At 45.1% G+C, this 19175-nt stretch overlaps 1 protein-coding gene across 1 annotated transcript; it reads right to left on the bottom strand.

Annotated features, from left to right (window-relative positions):
* Positions 1-186: 186 nt before the first annotated feature.
* On the bottom strand, positions 187-17365 carry LOC138395512 (coiled-coil domain-containing protein 162-like). The gene is made up of 5 exons (XM_069488370.1): positions 17342-17365; positions 16096-16261; positions 11549-11687; positions 2053-2206; positions 187-291 (listed from the first exon to the last, which is right to left on the bottom strand). Exons 1-5 carry the CDS (start codon positions 17363-17365, stop codon positions 187-189), a joined length of 588 nt encoding a protein of 195 aa, XP_069344471.1.
* Between the last annotated feature and the right edge of the window lie 1810 nt (positions 17366-19175).

The following is a 19175-nucleotide window of genomic DNA, read 5'->3' as shown; positions in this document are numbered from 1 at the left end:
ATTCTTTCCTGTTGTAAGACAACATGACTCACCTGTGGCACCAGGTTTACAGCTTCATAACCAAACACCCTGCTTATCTCACAAAGTATTCATCACTGGCAGGAGTATGGAGGGTCTGACCTGTGGACCCAATGACACCCTGCTTTGCAGTCTGCTTTCAGTTCTCTCTGCAAGCATGGGGAAGACCTATCCTACCTGCATGTTATATTCTAGGGTATCTGGGCTGCTACTCATAACTGGGAATGGTCCTCCGTCTTCCAGAGATGCTCTCCAAGGGAACAGCACAAATGCCTAAAAGAACCAAATAATAAACATGACAATGCTATACTGTGTTCATAAATAATAGACATCTGTATATGAATAGGGTATCTCTGTCTGTACCCCAAAACACTGTTGGATGATTTATTTATGTGGAAATATTTCTTGATAGATAGTCCCTAGTGAGGTAGAGGAGAGAGTAATAATCTATTTTTTTACATTGTTTTTTCAGAAGATGGTGAAACACAAGAGTATTTAAGGTTTCAGTGTAACTCATCAGCACTAGTGTTCAGAAGTTCCAGAATAATATAATACCAATGGGACATATTTATAATCAGTAAAAATAAACTTACTCAAATGCTCTCAATCTTTGGAACCTTAAAAAGTTGTCTTTCATCACCATTGTGCCCCAATTCTAGGTGCATATGGGTCTCTGTCTTCTCCACATCACTGTCCAAACAGCCAAGGCACCCCCTATCCTTTGGTGCAGCCCTGGAGCTAGTGGGCCTGCCTATCTGACCCCATTCTACACTTTCAGACCTGGTTCTGGCTTTAGTCAATTCCTGGAGTTGGAGTTGATCCTGATAGCCGGGAGCCAGGACTCCATATCCACCTAATCCCAGGCAACATCCAAAGGCAGCAGGAGCAGCAGTCACCATACAATCCCATTCTGGGTCTAAATGACAGTCAAGGCTTGGGCCAATGAAGGTTGAAATGTGGAACTTTCTTGGGGTTGATGCTGGTGTTTCTTGGCTTAGCTTTATAACATTAGCACATTAAGTTGGAGATTTTGGAGACCTGGGATTGTGGGTTTTCTAGATATGTCCACAAATTCTTTGACACTCTTCCAGAAACGAGGTGGAGCTTAATTCTTGGATGGGCTGGACTTAGTGACTCACTTCTAACAAACAGAATATGGCAGAAGTGATGGGATATCACTTCTGAAATTCAGTAATAAGAAGACTGACTTTCATCTTGGGTTCTCTCTCTTGCTTTCTCTTGGACTGTTTGCTCTGGGAAGCCATCTGCCATGTTGTAAGGAAGCTCTGTGGAGCTGCCCACATGAATAAGCTCGCAAGTGGGTCTTCTGGTGCTACCAACAGCCACATTAGTGATCTTGGAAGTAGATTGTACTCCAGTCAAGCCCTGAGATGCTTACAGCCCTGGCCAACACCTGGATTGCAGCCTTGGGAGAGACCCTGAGCCAGAACTACCCACCTGAGCTGCTCCCAGACTCCTGATCCTCAGTAACTGTGTGAGATAATGAATGTTTATTATTCTAATCTGCTAAATTTGGGGGGAATGTGTTATGCAGCCACAGATAACTAATACAGTTTGTGACCTGGTGCTGCCATGACTCTCTCATAGTCTGATCTCTGGCTTTCCTGACCCTTGAACTCTAGTTGTAGAAGGTGGGTAACAGTGCTCCTGTCTAGGAGCCATCGGAGTTGCCAGGATTACATTTGATAATATGCTGTAAACAGGGTTATTCAAAACTCAGCTGCCAACCTAATTTATGTATTGTCATTGCCATCATGACTGTTTATTAAATGGAGAAGATTAAGTGTTTCTTTTGTTACCAGCTGTGAGCAGACACGCTGTTGCCCAGATGAGCCTGTTGAGCGTTTGGAGGAGACCTGGGATTAACAGCTGGGCTTGGGGCCCGCACTGCTCTGCTAAGGGCATTAAAGCATTGAGAGCCCCTGTAAAACTTAAACCAAATGGAATCAAAGTGACAAAATGCCCTACTCACAACACGCCTTTTAGAAGTATAAAAATACCTCTGAAACACACCTCGGGGCTCCGTGGATCCAGTGGCTGGGGCAGGCTGAGCTGTGAAGCAAAAATGCTCTTCAGGAGGGAGTTGCTCAGTGGGGGCAGCCCATGGTACATGCCGTCTGTGACAGACTGATAGGCAGGAACGTTTCCAGCTACCAAAAATGTCCTTCTACCAAAACATAGTGGGAAATTTCATTAAAAGCAGTCACTTAAGCTTCTAAAGCTCAACATTTTCTTCAAAGATACTGAAGCAAGATAACATTTTGAGACGGTAAGAGGTTTCTTTCTCAGCCATATCTTCCCTCTTAACACACAGCCCTCAAGGGGAAGCTTGATGTATTACCACTCTAGACTAGCACTGTCCCATAGAACTTTCTGCAATGGTGGAAATGTTCCATATTTTCCCTGTCCAATATGGTAGCCACTGACCACATGTGGCTGTTGAGCACTTAAAATGTGATTACTGTGACTGAGGGATGGAATTTTTAATTTTATTTCATTTAAATTAATATTAATTAAATTAAGTAGCCATAGGTGGCTACTGAATTGGACAGTCAGCTGTAACTCTAGAAAAAAAGATATCAATTGTTTGTTGAATTGATTATTTTAAGGCCAATGGCTAAAATGACGGTTCTTGATATGTAAACCAAATTTTAAACTCTCCTGATGTTTGGGAGAGAAAAATTTTTGTTTTGTTTTAAACAAAACTTGGCATTGTATATCAAAAACCACAAACTCTGAAGACTAGAACATGAAATTTATACCGTAAGTCAGAGAGAAGGAAGTATGCATGATAAATTAGAATGATTTTCTTGCCCAAAAGGAAATAAGAGTTTAACAAGCAAGGAAAGACTATTTCTAGAGCTTAGTTCTGGTGGGTGCCTAAGAAAAGATGCTGATACAGGATAAGTTGGGGGGATGGTGTCTCAGAACGGAAGGCACCTTTTGCCTGGATCCCCCAGAAGTGGCCCAAGTCCCACATACAGCAGACACCAAAGCAAAGGAGGCTAGCCATGGCTGAGGGAGATGTCAGCACTGACAGGAATAAGGTGCCCTTCCAGAGACTAGCAGACCCTCAAAGTGGGCAGAAAGACCTGGGAGTTCCTGAGCCCCTGCGAATGGGTGTCCAGGAGGGTGCTGGACAGCAGGCCAAGCAGAAGAGGCCTGAGGGTGGGCCAGCTAACCCACACAGAGAGGGGGCAGTGGCTGCTCCTCCCCGACTGCCAGGATGATTTACAAGCACCCCAGGAACTTGGTTCACCTCTGAGAGCAATGGAGAAGGAGAAGGGGCATAGTTTGAGGCCCAACTTAAGGTTCGATGTTATGTGCTATCTTGACATCTGGAAAAATTGTAAGAGCCCAGAATGACCTAACCATAAGCCCCCCCGCCCCCAACTCTGCTCCCAAAGATAAGGTCTCTTAGTTTAATAACCCTCCTTATCAAAGGGACCAGGTGCAGTTCCTGCTCATCCCTGAGTAGTGGTTTCAGTTCCCTGCCAGACCACGGAATTATTCAAATAAACCAGTCATGTCCTCCGTGGGAACCAGGGAATATCACACTCCCTCGATATTACAAAGGCCCTGCTTGTTCTCTCTGCTCCCACGTGGCCCTGCATGCGTACGACGTCCTCTTCCCTGGGACTGCATCTGTGACTAATAAACTACAGCTGATCCCATCTGTCCAGTGTCAGGTGTCGTGTGTGCAGCCATCGCGCGTAACCCTGGGGGGGATCCTTCCCTCCCCAACAGGATGAAGAGGAGGCAGTGAAAACAAAAAGAAAGGGGAAGAAGCTTGAATTCACTGATTTTAAATCTCAAACTGATCATTTGTAAACTCCAAGTGTGCCTCAATGACAGGGAATTGGAAAAGTTTAGTCTTTTTGCCACCAGGCAGAAGTTAAGGACTTAGGAACTTGAGTTCAAAGACAGACAAAGGGAGCTCTATATTTGCACATTGAACGATTATACTAGTGTAAAAATCATACCACCCTTTTTACATTTTAATGAGAATCAACAAAAGACAATTGAGTACTGAGTTATACTCAGACCACCAACAAAATAATTGATTTATCATTTGCCTGATTTATCATGATAGCTCAAGGATGGAGCTTGCCATCATTTGAAGTTGCCCAAAGGATATATAAACGTTTTCTCCTGTTTCTCATTTTACACGTGTTTTGTGATGATACTCAGGGGCCCCCCCCAAGGAAGGGTCTGAGAAGCAAAGGTGAGTCTCCCACGGGCTCTGACCTTCCAGCCCAGTAGGCCTGGTGGGGGGGGGGCAGTGGGGGAGCGAACAGCTGCTTCACACCTTCCTTTAAACTCCCGAGGCACTTTATATAATACATACACATCTCTCTTATGGCACCTATGGGGTATATATGTCCTCTTAAAATGATGGTGCCAAAAAGCAGAAGATTCTAACAGAAACAGCTATTTTCATCCTAAAACAAGAGCACAGAAGCAGAGTATCCTGGCACAACCTCTCCCTGGTTGGCTCCTTCCCTGTCATTCCTGCTCGTTTGCCACCATCCGTGGAATTCTCTCTCTCTCTCTCTCTCTCTGCCGCTGGGCCCAGCTTTGTTCATGTCTTACGTGTTCAGTCTTTGACTGGCAAGTTTGTGTAGAACTTTGGAACGACCAAATGCTAGACGCGACCACAATTCTTGGCAGAGTTTTAGACCCCCAAACACAGCTTCGTGCACACACTAGGTCTATTAATTTGTGGCTGCTTGGAGACTATTTCAAACTGTCAATTCAGGTCAGATGTAAACGTCACTGCTACAGAATCATAGAGTATGAGGCACTCTCTGGAGAGACCAGAGTCAGATTATAGCCACCGTCACTGATCACACGGGTTATTCCTTTTCTCACTTCCCCAATGCCTCAGCCTAGATCACTGGCCCTCCCAGGGCTCACCTCTCCCCTACCAGTGGAACTGCTTATTAGGGAACTACACACGGTAACGCTGTGTAAAGAGGTTTCATGCTGATACCCAGCATTTTTAGAACTATATCTTTGATTTTCTCCCTCTTTGTGGATTCCATATTTTGAAAGATTTTTCTGCCAAATATCTAGTAAGTATTTTCCTGTTTTTAAATCAAATCCATGTCAGGCTCTAGCCCAAGCTGCAGGAAGGGCTGAGGAAACATGGCCTAAAAGAACAGGGCCCTGGAGTCAGGCAGACTGTACAAATGCAAGTTCTTCTGTAACAAGCCGTGTGACTCTGGCTAAGTTATCCTCTGGATCTCTATTTCCTCATTTTAAAAAGTGGTGAAAATAATAAATATCCCACGGGGTTGGCACATGGTGGGAGTTCAACCAAAGCAAGCTCTTCTCCCCTTATCTCACACAGTTCTCATGATTCCAGTTTGAAAAAAAAAGAACTTGACATTTTCTCTACCTGCAAAGCTTTTGTGCAAATGTATCCTTTTCATCTCACCTTTGGAAATACTGAAAACAGCTCATGAGCCCTGTGACAACCCACTCAGACCCTCAGTTGGCAAATCCGGCCTGTGCCTTCTTTCAGAGTGGGTCTCACCAGTGCAGTTTGTCAGCTGCACTCAGGGTTCAGGGAAAGCAGTAAGAATGAAAGACCAGTTGTCACTTGTGCTAATGTAATACCTGCCATCTGCCACTGCCTCATGAAGGCAGGTCTCCCTGGCCACCCGCTAGAAGATCTTAATTCTGCAAGCTCTGCCCCACTCCCCCGCCTTACTGTCCTTAAGCTGTCGAGATGTTCCTAGAAGGCCAATCATCTTACGTGTGAGAGCGTCACCCACGGCATGATACCAGGCAAGCTGGTTCAAACCATGCGGAGCAGGGAACTCACGGGCACATGCTGCAGTTTTCCCTGGAGGTAAGGATATCATAAAACCTGCAAAGCAGCCCTGTGGAGGCAAAAGATATGGCTCTTTGCTTCTCAGGTACTGGAGACCAGGGCCCTAGGCATGAGTCAGGCGCAGCTCACACGAGGCCTTCTGTGTGTCTCCCGGAAATCCCCAACAACCGGAAGCATGCCCCATATCCTCGTGTTTAGAGACACTAGGTAGGCGAGCATGGAAATAAAAATAAATGCAAAAATGAAGAGAAAAACAACCAACATTCAAGAACTGAGAGGCTGGTGTTGCTGTCTTGAGAGAGTCCTTGATGTACTTCTAAATCAGGTTTGCTGCAGGACGTTATTGCATGTTTGTATCTTCAGAATATTTCTCTAGGTTTCTCCTTTTCACCCTAATCACCCTGAACATCAACACATCAGCATCAACAATACATTCACAGTAGAGGTACTTTCCTTGCCATATATTTTATTCTATTCTATAAAGTACCTTTGAGGGACTTCTTCTTCTTCTTCTTCTTCTTTTTTTTTTTCACTTTCCTCTATTCCTGAATTGCAAAAGAATTCTATTCTTTAAATCAGAGGATGGAAAACTTTTTCTTAAAGGGCAGATAGTCAATATTTTCGGCTTTGCAGACCCTGTGGCCTCTGTTGCAACCGTTCAGCTCTGCGGTTGTACTGCAAAAGCAGAGATAATCCGTGGATTATCTGGGCATGACTGTGTTCCAATAAAACTTCATTTATAGACACTGAAATACAAACTCCATATAATTTTCATGTGTCACAAAATACTATTACTTTATTGATTTTTCTGCAACCATTTAAGGTAAAGGCCATCCTTAGCCCAGAGGCCATACAAAAGCAGTCAGGGACCTCTGGCGGGAGTTTGCCAACTCCTGACTTAAATAGATGAGATTGGTTAGAACCACTGTACCCACTAAGCACTTACCTTCCATGTAAGTGATCGATTCACCTGGCATTAAAGATAAGCTCAATCTTCAGGCATTTCTTTCTTTCTTCTTTTTTTTTTAATAGGCAAAAGGTTTAATAAGTTATGACCCACTATACCCTCATTAATTACGGTGATATTTGTTCATTTTTTTTGATCATTTAGTTCCAATTCAATAGCGAGTACATGTGGTGTTTGTTTTTCCATTCTTGTGATAATTTGCTTAGGAAGATGGTCTCCAGTTCCATCCTTCAGGCGTTTCTTGAATTGGCTAATAAATAACTCCTGCAGGTGGGTGGACATGCCCAGAGATGCATGACAGGCCCTAGGCGGTGTGACTCCAACCCATCCGAGGAAGCTACCGATTTCCATCAGGCCTTTGCCTAAACTGGCAGAGGTCAGGTTGACAGGGGCAGAGTGAAAATGTTTTGTGCCTAGAAATATGTGCCTAACCAGCAATCTGAGCTGATCTATGCCACAGAGAAACAGGAGGCAGATCTTAGGTGACTCCGCAGGGCTGCTGTCCTGTTGTCCTTGAGCCATGTCCTTTCCCCAACCCACTCCACCCCACTTCTGTGGAAGCATGCTGCTCTTGTTCCAGGTAAGAGGTCAGTTCCTTCTTTTCAAACTCTGGAGAAGCCTTCAGCTTATATAGGTGAAAAGTTCCTGGGATAAAACGTCATATTTGCTCAGTCTTGGTGAGCTCTGGGAAGGCCCAGGGAACTATCCCAAACTTCCTGTCTCTTTTTGATTATTAAGGACTTTCTCTTGTTTGTAGGTTCAGTACTAAAGAAAATGATCAAAATAGATGATACTTATCTTTCAGCTTCTCTTTTTCTCCCACTGTAAGTAAAAAGAGAGGGTCTCCAGGGACTATAGAAACTCAGCCAACTTGACAATCAACCTGTCTTACAGACTTTTTGTTTATGAGGTCTGTGGTTACCCAGATGGCTAAAACTAGCACCTGACAGACGCCGGCTGCTTACAGATAAACTCAGCTAAACTTTCCTCTAACCATGCTAACATCTCCACCCCAGGATAAACTATAGCCTCATTACCATAGCATGCAACGGCTAACACGGCTAACTAAGCACACATTCACAATGGGAACCCCTCCCCTACATGTGATGTGACACGTTTTTTCCTTTCTCTACTGCCCCATAGAACCCCCATGCCACTTTCCCTCAGGGAGACACTACTTTAGAAAATATTCCCGGGGCTCTCCTTAACTTGCTACAAGGAATAAAAACTCCTACTGATCAAGACCCGCACTCTTGTGGAGAGTTGTTTGTGACTCGCCAGGCAAACAAACCCTGGTCTTGCGGGTAACAAATCTGGTACCCCGGGTGAGACCACGGACCAGGCCCTGACCTGACCCCTCCCCTCAGGCTCCAGGGGGAAGGCAGTGGGCTGCGGAAGCCCCGGCTAACTCTCTAAGTTGTTAGAGTGGGGAGTGGAGAGGGACCCGGGACACCCCTGCCTGGTGTCTAGTCCACCAGGGCCTCAGGACCTCCCCAAGCGAGCAGAGGTGGCTGCCTCAACCTTATGTTCAGCGCTCCTTCCTGGCGGTGAGTGGTAGTGGGCTCCGTGGACTGGCTAAAAGAGTGGTTTGCGTCTGATCATTAGGACTCTGGGTTAGAACCTAGGTTAAAGGATCCAAGGTTGTCGGGAAAAGGACGGACTCCACCTCAGTTCTAGGAGAGAAATCTCCATCCATCTTACAAGGCGAACCTCTGATAGAAAGACGAGAACAATCGTCTTCAGGTTTGATCCCTGTCAGGTGTATCTGTAGGACTAACTGTCTTGGTTTGTGGCCTGAGCGAAGGTGAAGTCTGATTCCCCTCCCTCTAGTCTGTGGCAGCCCCTGAGGTACTGGGCTTCAACCTTACAGAAATCCCTGCCAGGCTGCTGTGGGTCTGACGAGGAAGGGGCATGTGGGGGGCCTTGAGACAACACAGAGAGTGCACCCCTCATAAAGGAACACCTCACCCATTTAATTAATCTGCCCACCCTCCCACTGCCTGAGCTGGATCTTTTCTACTCCAGCTCCTCCCACTGCCTCCTCAACACCACTTCCTGGGAGCCGCCCAGATTGCACACAATCCAGAAAAGGGCAACCCCTACTATCCTCTCAGCACCCCAGGACCTCCACTCTGGGGTGGCCTGCGTGTGGTGGCAAGTGTGAAGAACTAAGAATATTCTGTGAGCTAAAACTGCATGGTCACAACCCCGCCCAGTGCAAGCCCCTCAGACGGCAGACTCAAACTCTAGACAAAGACTCTAGAATATGCGGAGCCGGGTCTCCGTACTGGAAGAGAGCACCTTACAACACCTCCTCCAGTGGACACTCACCCATGACCAGAAAGCCAATGATATTTCACTGCAATACAGCCTGCCCCAGTATTTCCTAAAACATCAAAAGCATGGCTGCAGAATGGGTCACTTAATTATAATACAATTATCTAATTGGACCTATTTTACAAGGAACAAGACAAATGAGATAAAATACCCTACATAAATGTTTCGTGGCCCTCTATCTAAACCCATCCTTGCAAAAAAAAAAAAAAAAAAAAAAAAATGCAGGGTATATAAACTGGCCAGAGGGCCAGAGAGACAATGTTGTCACTTTTAGAAGTCCTGCAGAGGAAGAATCAGTCATGTGGGGACTCATACGGAAGGGGGCAAAAAAGAGCCACCTCTGTGTCCCCCTCTGACAAGGGAACAAAAGTCCTCCAGCCCCACAGAGAACTGAGACCTTTACCAACACAGGAAAATAGTCCTCGTTCTTCCTCGGGAATTAAACCCTCAGCACCCCCAGGGGAAAGCCAGGGCCCTCCCTGCACTCTCAGGCCCCTCCAAGCTACTGCAGAGTAAGCCTGGCCGGGAGCACAGCTCATAGTGGGAACACACACAGGCCCCCTCTCCAGAGTCCCCTCCTCTGTCCATGTGCTGCTCTGTCTCCAGTGTAGTTCTCAGACTTCGGGGACAGACACACTGAGGTTCTAACTCTGGTCCGCCCCTTACTAGCTGTGTGATCCCAAACACACAAAACCCAAAGGGCTGTGAAGAAAAAAGGCCAGGGAGACGTAGTCAACAAGGAACTCGTGGGCTGTACCATCTGGGTGGGTCCCTAGGAGAGCCTCTGAAAAATACACTGAAACCAGAGCAAGGACACAATGTCCTCCGTTCCTGCAGACTAAGGGTGTGAATTCAAAGAAAGCCCTGGCAAAGCAGTTCCAGGGGAAGGCAGAGTGGGTCCCCTGGGAGAACAGCACCAAACTGAACCCTGAGTAGCTGGAATCCAAAAAGGACCTCTGGCAGATATTCCTGCTTCTGTGCCAGTGTGTAAAGTCCTTACGAATCCTGACCTTGGGCTTTCAGAGCCCAGAGGGCTAACAAATGGCCATCCCCACAATGAGTCAGAGCCTTTACATCTCACCTGCTTGACTGCCTGTACCTGAGCTATGGCTCAGGAAGCTATTTGTCAATAAATAGAAAACCAATTAGCCTGATTTTTGGTTCTGCTGAATTTACATTCTGAATCCAAGAGTCCCCTGATGATCAGAGTAAAGAAAATGCAGTGAAGAAAGAGAAAAATATAGTTTGGTACAATTCCCACATTTCCATTCCCTAAGGATGCTCGTGCTAATGGCTGGAAGCAACTGCAACCCACAGGTGAGAGGCGCTCTCACTGGATGAATACTCACACTGGAATTAGCCAAAAACAGTTAATTTTGACAAAGAATAAGCAGAGACCCCCCCTAGGGCCAACCCCCTCCTCTTCCCATACAAAACTTATTTATACTAGAAACATTACGAATCTTAATCCAAACTAATTTTCCCATCAAAGTCATGATTAATTAGCCAAATAAAACATTCCTTTTTTATGTGGAGTACTTAATACAATGGTACCTACAAGGCCAGAGGTAGACTACTTTATTTATAAATTTCTGGTAGCCGGCCGGGCGCGGTGGCTCACGCCTGTAATCCTAGCACTCTGGGAGGCCGAGGTGGGCGGATCCTTTGAGCTCAGGAGTTCGAGACCAGCCTGAGCAAGAGCGAGACCCCATCTCTACTAAAAATAGAAAGAAATTATATGGACAGCTAAAAATATATATAGAAAAAATTAGCCGGGCATGGTGGTGCATGCCTGTAGTCCCAACTACTCGGGAGGCTGAGACAGGAGGATCCCTTGAGCTCAGGAGTTTGAGGTTGCTGTGAGCTGACGCCACGGCACTCACTCTAGCCTGGGCAACAAAGTGAGACTCTGTCTCAAAAAAAAAAAATAAAAATAAAAATAAAAAAAATAATAAATTTCTGGTAGCCGATGCCATTAGCTTTAAAAGTGCAATGAAAATTCTGTCTTTTTGAAAAGTAAATAAAGGTTGAAAAAAATAAACAAAACCCTTAGAAATAATAATATTCAGGAGTGTAAAAATATCACTCCCAATAAAACCTGAACGTTGAAAGCAGCAATTGTTACACAAACAGTTTTGAAATTACATTTAATAAAATCAAGAATGTTATCCAACAAGAACATACTCTACACAGATGGGCTTTGCAGCAGGACACATTTGGTGGCTACAGTGTTCTGGATCCGGTTGTGCCTGTGACTATTTTAAGCTCATTATCTAATCTTGCCAAGAGTGGCCTCCCTAGATGGTCACTCAGCAAACACCTGCCCAGCAGAATTTGCTAGACAGGATTAGTGCTCCCGCCCTTACCGGATGAGATGCCTCACTGTGGCATCAAACTGCAGAAACACAACCTCCCTCCGGAGGAGGAGTGCCTGGGCCACCTGCGTAGGGTCCTGGGGGCTCTCGAGGCTGTCAATCATTTTCTGTAGTTCTTGAAGCTCATGTCCTAGAAGATGGACATTTTAGTCAGACAGTGTGAAATACAGGCTCCTATAGCTAACCCAGTAAACCATCATTTTACCTGCAGAGCCAACTTGTCACCTAAACAGACTTCCCTTTCTTTGTGGGTGTACTAATAATATGTTTTGCAAAACCAGCAAAGCCTTATGCTCTAAGACCCAAGGTCTAATTTATCTCTCTTTTCTTCCTTCCTCCCCCAGGAAGATAAAAATTTCCTTTGCTTTTCAGCACAATAAGAGCATGCTGTTGAAAGAAAGTTTTAAAATTTATAAGGCTATGGTTTCAAAATAGACCAAAAAAGGGAAATTACAAGAACTAGAAAAGTATAGTCCTCATTATATCCATTAGGGACTTGAAATTATTACAGATTATAAATTAGCACTCATTTCTCATTGCTGTGCTATCCAAATCAGCCCTCCTTGTCACTGGCTCATAGATGAAAGAAGATGCGAGAACATCCAAAGCAAGTAAAACATACGTATACGTAGACAGACACACACACACGTGCAAACATATCCTAGCAGATTGTAGTCTTTTTAAGAGTAGGTGTGGGTCACCCCTATCTGGCTTATTTCTTAGACCCTCACCACAAGAGCAGGCTGCATATAAATAAATTTATGTTCATTGTAGATGAAAATTTAACTTAGGGGCCTTTTAGGGTACTCAGTGTGGGTTGTGGAAGCTGGCCTGTGTCTGGATGGCTGTCCTGGCGTGTTATTGGCACAGAGAAGGAGCTAGTCAGCACAGGAGAGCACAGCAGAAATGAGGAGCCCGCAGGGAGCATGCCTGGGCTTACAGGGCCACCAAAGAGTCAGCTAGTCTGAAATGCTCGTCAACTCCCCGTGAGAACAATGATAGCTGTCTACCAGGAGAGGACATCCCTGTTATGGGAAGGATTGTGAAGTTGATTATTTATGCCGAGATATGTAGCTTAAGGCAGGAGTGAGACAGGAGACTCGCAGGGCATTTCCGGAGATGCTCTCTCTTGACAGCTGCTCCAAACCTTCTAAGCCTCTAACTCTCCCCAGCCCATTCCTAGGCCTCCTCCAACATCTTCTGGCTGGAGAGCAGAGGATTGTGGGAGTGGGAAAGTGAGAGCTTGGGAGGGCAGGTCCAGGGCTGAGAACGCTTGTTAATACTTGTAACATATTCTCTTGGCTTAGGAAAAGATAAGCAATCCAGATTTCACAACCATTTGATGTTTTAAATATAACAGAAAAATGTTTTTTATTCCTTTTCCAGCTCCAAATGATTGAGTCTAATCATCAAACTTTTTAGTACTCCTCTAAATCTGACGGTCCTATTGGGCTGAAGAGAAGAGGAATCGCATTAGAGTGAGCGGCACAGGAACCTATGTGGAAGGGAGGAGAGGGGGTCAGGGAGCCTCGTCTGCTCACGGCCTGGTGTGTTTGGTCTACAAGCAACATGCTCTGTCAGGCTAAGCAGCAATCAGAGAAAAGTGTTCATAATCCTTTGCCATGACAATGAAAAAAAGGAGATTATAAAAATACATAACCCTGTGATTAAAGCTCTGTAAAATGTAAATGTAAAATATATTTGGACAAGGGCTAGAAGGGAGTAAAGATAAATAAAAATATTACAGTTGTTAGAATGGTTAGATTATAGGTAATTTTTCCTCTTTTCATCATTCCCACTGTTTATATAGTGCTGTTTGTATACTTTGGCATGAGATCACTTCCCAGCAAAATAGTGAGCGGAAATAGTTCCCACGGATGGCGTTATCATTGAGATGCAGATATGGAGGCGGGACTACCCTTCCTTTGTTGTTACTGGTTTTAAAACCCTCATTCTGGCTTTCCTTTCTTTGTGGGGCACAGTGCTTGCTGGGAGGGGAGGTGGCAGATGGGCAAGACAAGCACCCTGGCTGTGAGGACGGGGCAGGTGACGGTGGTGGAGTCGGGGGACCCTGTGCTGGGAAACATCAGGAAAGGAGCCTTTTCGGATGTCTTTCCCCGGTAGGGTCCTGTTTGGGAAGTCAGAGAGACAGACAGACACACACACACACACACACACACACACACGCACACACGGAGAAAGGAGAGAGAGGGACAAGGACGGAGAGAGACCACAGTGGCCCTGTCTCTGTGTGAAGACTCAGAGCCAGGACACTTTGTTCCTAGTTGTCTTGAGAGTTCCTGAGACCCTAAGTTCAGCATGTAGTATTCAGGCTTCAATTGGCCTCCTGATTCTTTACAAAGAAAATCACAGTGTAAACTCCCACGTTCTGATGACATCCTCTGCTTCACGCGGACTCCCAGGGAAGTCACTGGCTTTGGGGAATGAGAGAATTTGGCTGTGTCCTCAGAGCTGGTCCACAGCATCTAAGACCTACCTTCTTCAACCAAGTGGGATGACCAAAAACTGAAATTCTGAGTAGCCCTTTTAAACATATTTTAAAGCATATAAGTCCACAAAGGTAATTTTATCTAACTCTAAATAGTTCTGAGATGGCTTAAAGGAACAGAGTCTCATTTCATCTTTCACCTTTGTTCTCTTTGCCTTCTCTGGGAATGAGGCCAGGAACTAAGCAGCCCAGTCTTTTTAAAAAGATGATTATCTTAGAGTGAGGGTTTTTTTTTTTCAGTTTGCTGTTTATTTTCAGCATAGCAGAGCATGCAACACTTTGCACATTCTCCCTGAACACAAATGTTTTCACTTGCAACGTGACAAGGTGTGCATTTCTAATTGCATATCTCAATGGTTTCCAGGTCTATAGCACATAAATAGCAAGGAAACAATTCCCTTCACCCCAAATTCTAGGTCCTCCACACTTGGGCCTCATTTCCCACTGTTCCTCAAAGCCATGCTGGTGGATTGGTGGGTTCACTTCTCTGGACTGGCCACATGCAGCCCTGCCTGCTACCTTCACCCGTGTTCTGTCCTTGTCTTCCTGGGACTGTCCCTCCTACTGTCTCCACTGATCCAAGTCCACTCCTCCCCCCATCTGGGCAACTGTCCCCAGATCACCTCCCCGCAGGTTCTGCCCAGGGCACTCCTTACTCCCAGCTGCTGCAGGACTTCCTGTGTGGCGACCTTGCTTGGAAACATGGCTCTGGCTCTCCCGGCTTCCTTTTCATCAGCCAGTAACACCTGCCTCCCATCTCAAGGGCAGGAGGGCACTTTTCTTGGCTGTCCTCCCTTTTCCTGTGCCTTGTTTAAAGCCAAGTCCCTACACCCTCCCACACCCAGCAGCTCCCCTAAGAGTGTCTTAGCTTATTTTCTGAGTAAACCCCATTTACAGTAGCCCCCAAATCAGTAAAAGAAAGGATCTAGGAGTGCTCTGGAACTTCTCTAATCTTCTGGGGCTTATCTTGAAGACTTGCTAGTCACTGTGAGAGCTCATTAGTCTGCAACAATTCTGTGCCTCCTGCTGAGGTAGCCCTGTGGCCGCCCCTTTTCATGCTGCCTCTGCTCAGATGCATCTGTCTTTCCCCAGATCACCCCTGTGCCTTCCCTACATCCCGCATCTGAATGTTCTTCAGCACAATGCAACTCTACCTGCCACCAACTCCAGGGTCTCCTACAAACATTTCCTTTATGCACCCACCAGCCAGAGGGGGCTAGATTCAGATCATATCACATTTCTTTTAAGACCACCGGGTTTAAACAAATGTGTTACTTAATTGCTTTGCCTCTTCTCATTCTTTGAAATCCCTGGCTACTATGTTGTAAGATTTTGCTATTAATTAATATTTATAAGACTAGTGACATAATTTGGACGGGAGTCACATTATTAAGATCAATTTCCCTGTTTCTGACAAATGCAGCTCACTAAACATTTCAGTATCTTTAATTTACCTCACATGTGTGTGTTATAGGCTGGTGCTGAGTTAAGAGTTCACTGATTAGCACTGAGCACATAAAACTAAAGCCTCGCTCATTCTTGCTGTGGGACTATTAGGTCGTTGATAGCTAGCCGAGGCTGTCTGCAAGCTTCTTAACAGCAGGCGCTTGGCTCTGACCTTGCCACGTGAGTTCATGAAAGGGAATGAGAGAAAAGTAATATTTAATGGGGGCTTATATGTCCTTCTAGAATTTTTACATATGTTTCAATCCACAGGACACTTCTACGAGACGGTAGAATCAGCCCATGAGAGCAGAGTGCCCAGTTTGCAGTGACCAAGTGGCAGAGGCAGGGTAAACCCCAGGCCTTCCAGCTCCTGACTTGCGCACTTTGTGGTGTGGCCTATAAATGTGGAATCAATCAGATGAATGTGCAGTTTGGACACAGCATAGAATGAGACTTTTCCTTTGCCCTTCTTATTACTGTCATTTATGAGAAAATATTGTTGTTCTGTCTTTCCAAGTATTAAAAGCGTCATAGAATTTCAGCTAAATATTGAAGGTGATTTTAACCACCTTTAATCACTTACCAATGCCCTCGGTTCCACCCCAGTCACTTCTCAAAGGGTGAGGACTTAGAGGAAATTCAAAACATGCGGGACAATTGCCAAGTTTAGCAAAACTGAACAAGTAGGCCACAATGTCATGGAGAGGAGCCATTAGCTGTAGAGTTAGCTTTAAGGCTCTAAAAGCTTCCTGTGGGTAAAATCAACATAAGGAAATAAGCTTGAGGAAGTTTCTAAGAGGCATATAAAAATATATGAGTATGATTAGGGACAATATCTTTAAGTAAGGATATTTAGGTAAACACGTTGACAGCATATACAAGAGAATATCTGAAAAAGAGAACAGCAAACCTATTTACAAATAAGGGTTACACACCTTTGGACAGGTAACTCCTATAGGGGGTTAACGCAATGTGTTTCTTTGCTTAAAGTCATTCATGGCCATGAACATGTTTGCATGACCATCAATGAATTACCAGGGTCACAAAAAAATTCATAGCAGGCACTCATATTCAGACAACATTGTTCTAAGTGAATATCTATAAGCAAAGTATAGATATTTATCCACATAGTTTAAACCAACACATAACTAAAAATCAAATCTTGGATCTTAAATATCCATGTTCAAGTGAAGGAAAAGTGAAAAATTATGATCTAACTGCAGAAGGTACTATTTTTATATTTGTTTTTAAAAAATCTGAAAATTCTTCAATGAAAGACAGGGTAAGAAACCTAGGTTGCTAAACAGGTTTTTACTTACAAAGAAAAATCAGAATATTCCCCAAATGCCATTTTCAACATCAAATTTTATTTATTTAGCTAATGCTTATGTGTTTCTATATCTACTTTTAAGAAAACAATTACCAGTATCACCCTCTGTCAGTAGGTGAGGTCCATAGAAGAACCCCTCAAAAACCGGTAACCAGCTGGGTTGCAAGTGCAATCTCAACCTCTCATTAGCCTCAGGGCATCAGGGTGGGATTTTTCTTGAAGAGTTTGGGAGGAAATTGAGGATTAATAAGGAATGTCAGAAGCCTGAATTAATGTTCATTAGTGACCAGGGAGAAACAGAAATCGTGAAATAATGAGGCCCAAGAGAAATTATAATAAAGCAGGCAAAAGTGTTAGGAGCTGTGAAAAGACTTCAGTTATTAGAAGTCTCTGGAAAAAACAAGGGATGTTCTCTGGAATTGATTTAACCATGAGACAAAAAAAAAAAAAAAAAAAAAAAGCCAGTTTCCATTCTGGTACACATTAAAAAAATACAAACCTCTTCTGGCAGCGTTTTGAACATAACCAGCACTTCAGAAGGATGGGGTATGAACCATAAATTGAGGAAGACTTTTCCATCAGCTGACAGCAAACGTCGTGGCCGGCGCTGAAAAGTCCTGCAGTGTTAGAAGAAAGTACCTGTAGCACAGCATTTCTGTCTAAACGAGGCTCTGAGCGTGAACTACCCTATTCAAGCCACCGCCCTCTGATCACACAGGCCTGTCACCACCGGCCCAGTGTACAAGCCTGAGGACAGCAGCCCTCCTTTGCAGGCCTCTCCCAGGGGGCCAGAGTTACTTATAAATAACTCAACAGGAAGAAGAGCAGTTGGGCTGATTTTAGCCTGAGCTGTGTTGGAGGAAGGAGTGGGTACAGAGGAAGGGAGACGCGTGGTAAGAAAGGAAAGGAAGGTGATGAATTATATGGCCAGCCCCACCCTGGGGGGGGGTACATATTTTATGTCACTTAATTCTTCTGACAGCCTTAGGATGGACCTATTTTTGTCCCGCTTTCACAGCTGAGAAAATTGATGCCCAGAGAGGTTATGTGGATTTTGCCTACCCAGCTCCTGAAAGAAGAAATTGGGATTTAAATGCATATCTGTCCTGCTCTAGAATCTGGGCTCCGGGCACCAGGCTCTGTTTTCCTTCCCTTGCCACCAGATGTCTTGCCTGGTTCTCCAGCCTCTGGCCCTCTTTTCCTTCTTTCTCCTCTCTGCTCTCCTCCTCTTCCAAATATGTTATCATTTCTTAGGCAGCAGTTTAGAAGTCTCTTTGTTGCAGGCTTATATACAAACATGTCATCTGTATACATTTGGTTTGAGGATGCACACAAGCCCAGGTACCCACCGCCTGGCCTGAGAAATAGAATGTCGCTAGTTCCCTTGAAGCATGATGCACACCTCCCTGGTGGCCTCCAGGGGAAGCACCATCCTGAATTTTATATTAATCAATGCCTTCCTTTTCTTTGCAGTTTTACGGATACACCATTAGGAGATATTTTGTTGGGTTTTACCTGTTTTTGGCCTTCATGCAAATGGAAGCCCTTGATCTCTCTTCCACACCCCCTGGAGAGAGGTGGCATCCTGCCCTGGATTCTATATCATCCCAGGAGAGACACAGCTCACTGTAATCCCACTTGAATGGATTCAGTGCCATCAAATTGAATTAACTGTCTGGTGCCCAGGAAAGTGGTGACTTGTGCAGTCAACAAGGTGTGGGATTTGGCATCGCAGGACCTGAATTTGAGTCCAGTTCCCATCATCCATAGCTGTATGGCTTTAGACAAATTGTCTTCTTTGAGTGTTTTCATCCATAAAATGGGAGTAATGATTCCTATCTCAAGATTGGTGTAAGGAATAATTTTTAAGGAAAGGAAAAGAGTATCAAGCATGTAAAAAGTATTTTATAAATTGTGAGCTGCTGTACAAAGTTTGTTATTATGCTAAGGTGTGGGCATCTGGCATCTGCTGGAGCAAAGTGGCCAGGGACGCACAGGGCACTCTCAGGGTAATTTGTTTAGAAGTGGGGACCTGAACACGCTAATGAGGGGATGTCCTTGGATAGAGGGTTATGTGGGGAAGCCAGAGACCAGCGCCACCTCGGGCCTGTCTTGGTTGCGCTAGAACAGGCAGGCCTGACAGACAGAGAGATGAACAGCAGGAAGAGGTGCGCAGTAGCTGCGGAACCCCCGCCTGCACGCCGTCCCCTGCCCAGGGCACTCGGGGCCAGCCCTCCGCTCTTCCCACTCTTCTCCTAGCCCTGGGCAACCGCCCATCTTCTTCTGGCTGCAACTACCCTCTGTTTGCCAGTGACTGGCAGCCTGGTCCCCTC

This window comes from Eulemur rufifrons, chromosome 15 (genome assembly GCF_041146395.1).
Source record: "Eulemur rufifrons isolate Redbay chromosome 15, OSU_ERuf_1, whole genome shotgun sequence".
NCBI lineage: Eukaryota > Metazoa > Chordata > Mammalia > Primates > Lemuridae > Eulemur > Eulemur rufifrons.
Note: the sequence above shows the minus strand (reverse complement) of the source record. Positions and strands in the feature narration are given on the sequence as shown.

Coding starts and splice junctions, on each gene's coding strand:
- LOC138395512 (XM_069488370.1), bottom strand. CDS start 17,365: ATGTTCAAAACGCTGCCAGAAGAG. Junction 16,262..17,341: donor TCAAAACGCTGCCAGAAGAG/GTTTGTATTTTT, acceptor TTTTACCCACAG/GAAGCTTTTAGAGCCTTAAA. Junction 2,207..11,548: donor ACAGTGAGGCATCTCATCCG/GTAAGGGCGGGA, acceptor ATGTTTTGGTAG/AAGGACATTTTTGGTAGCTG.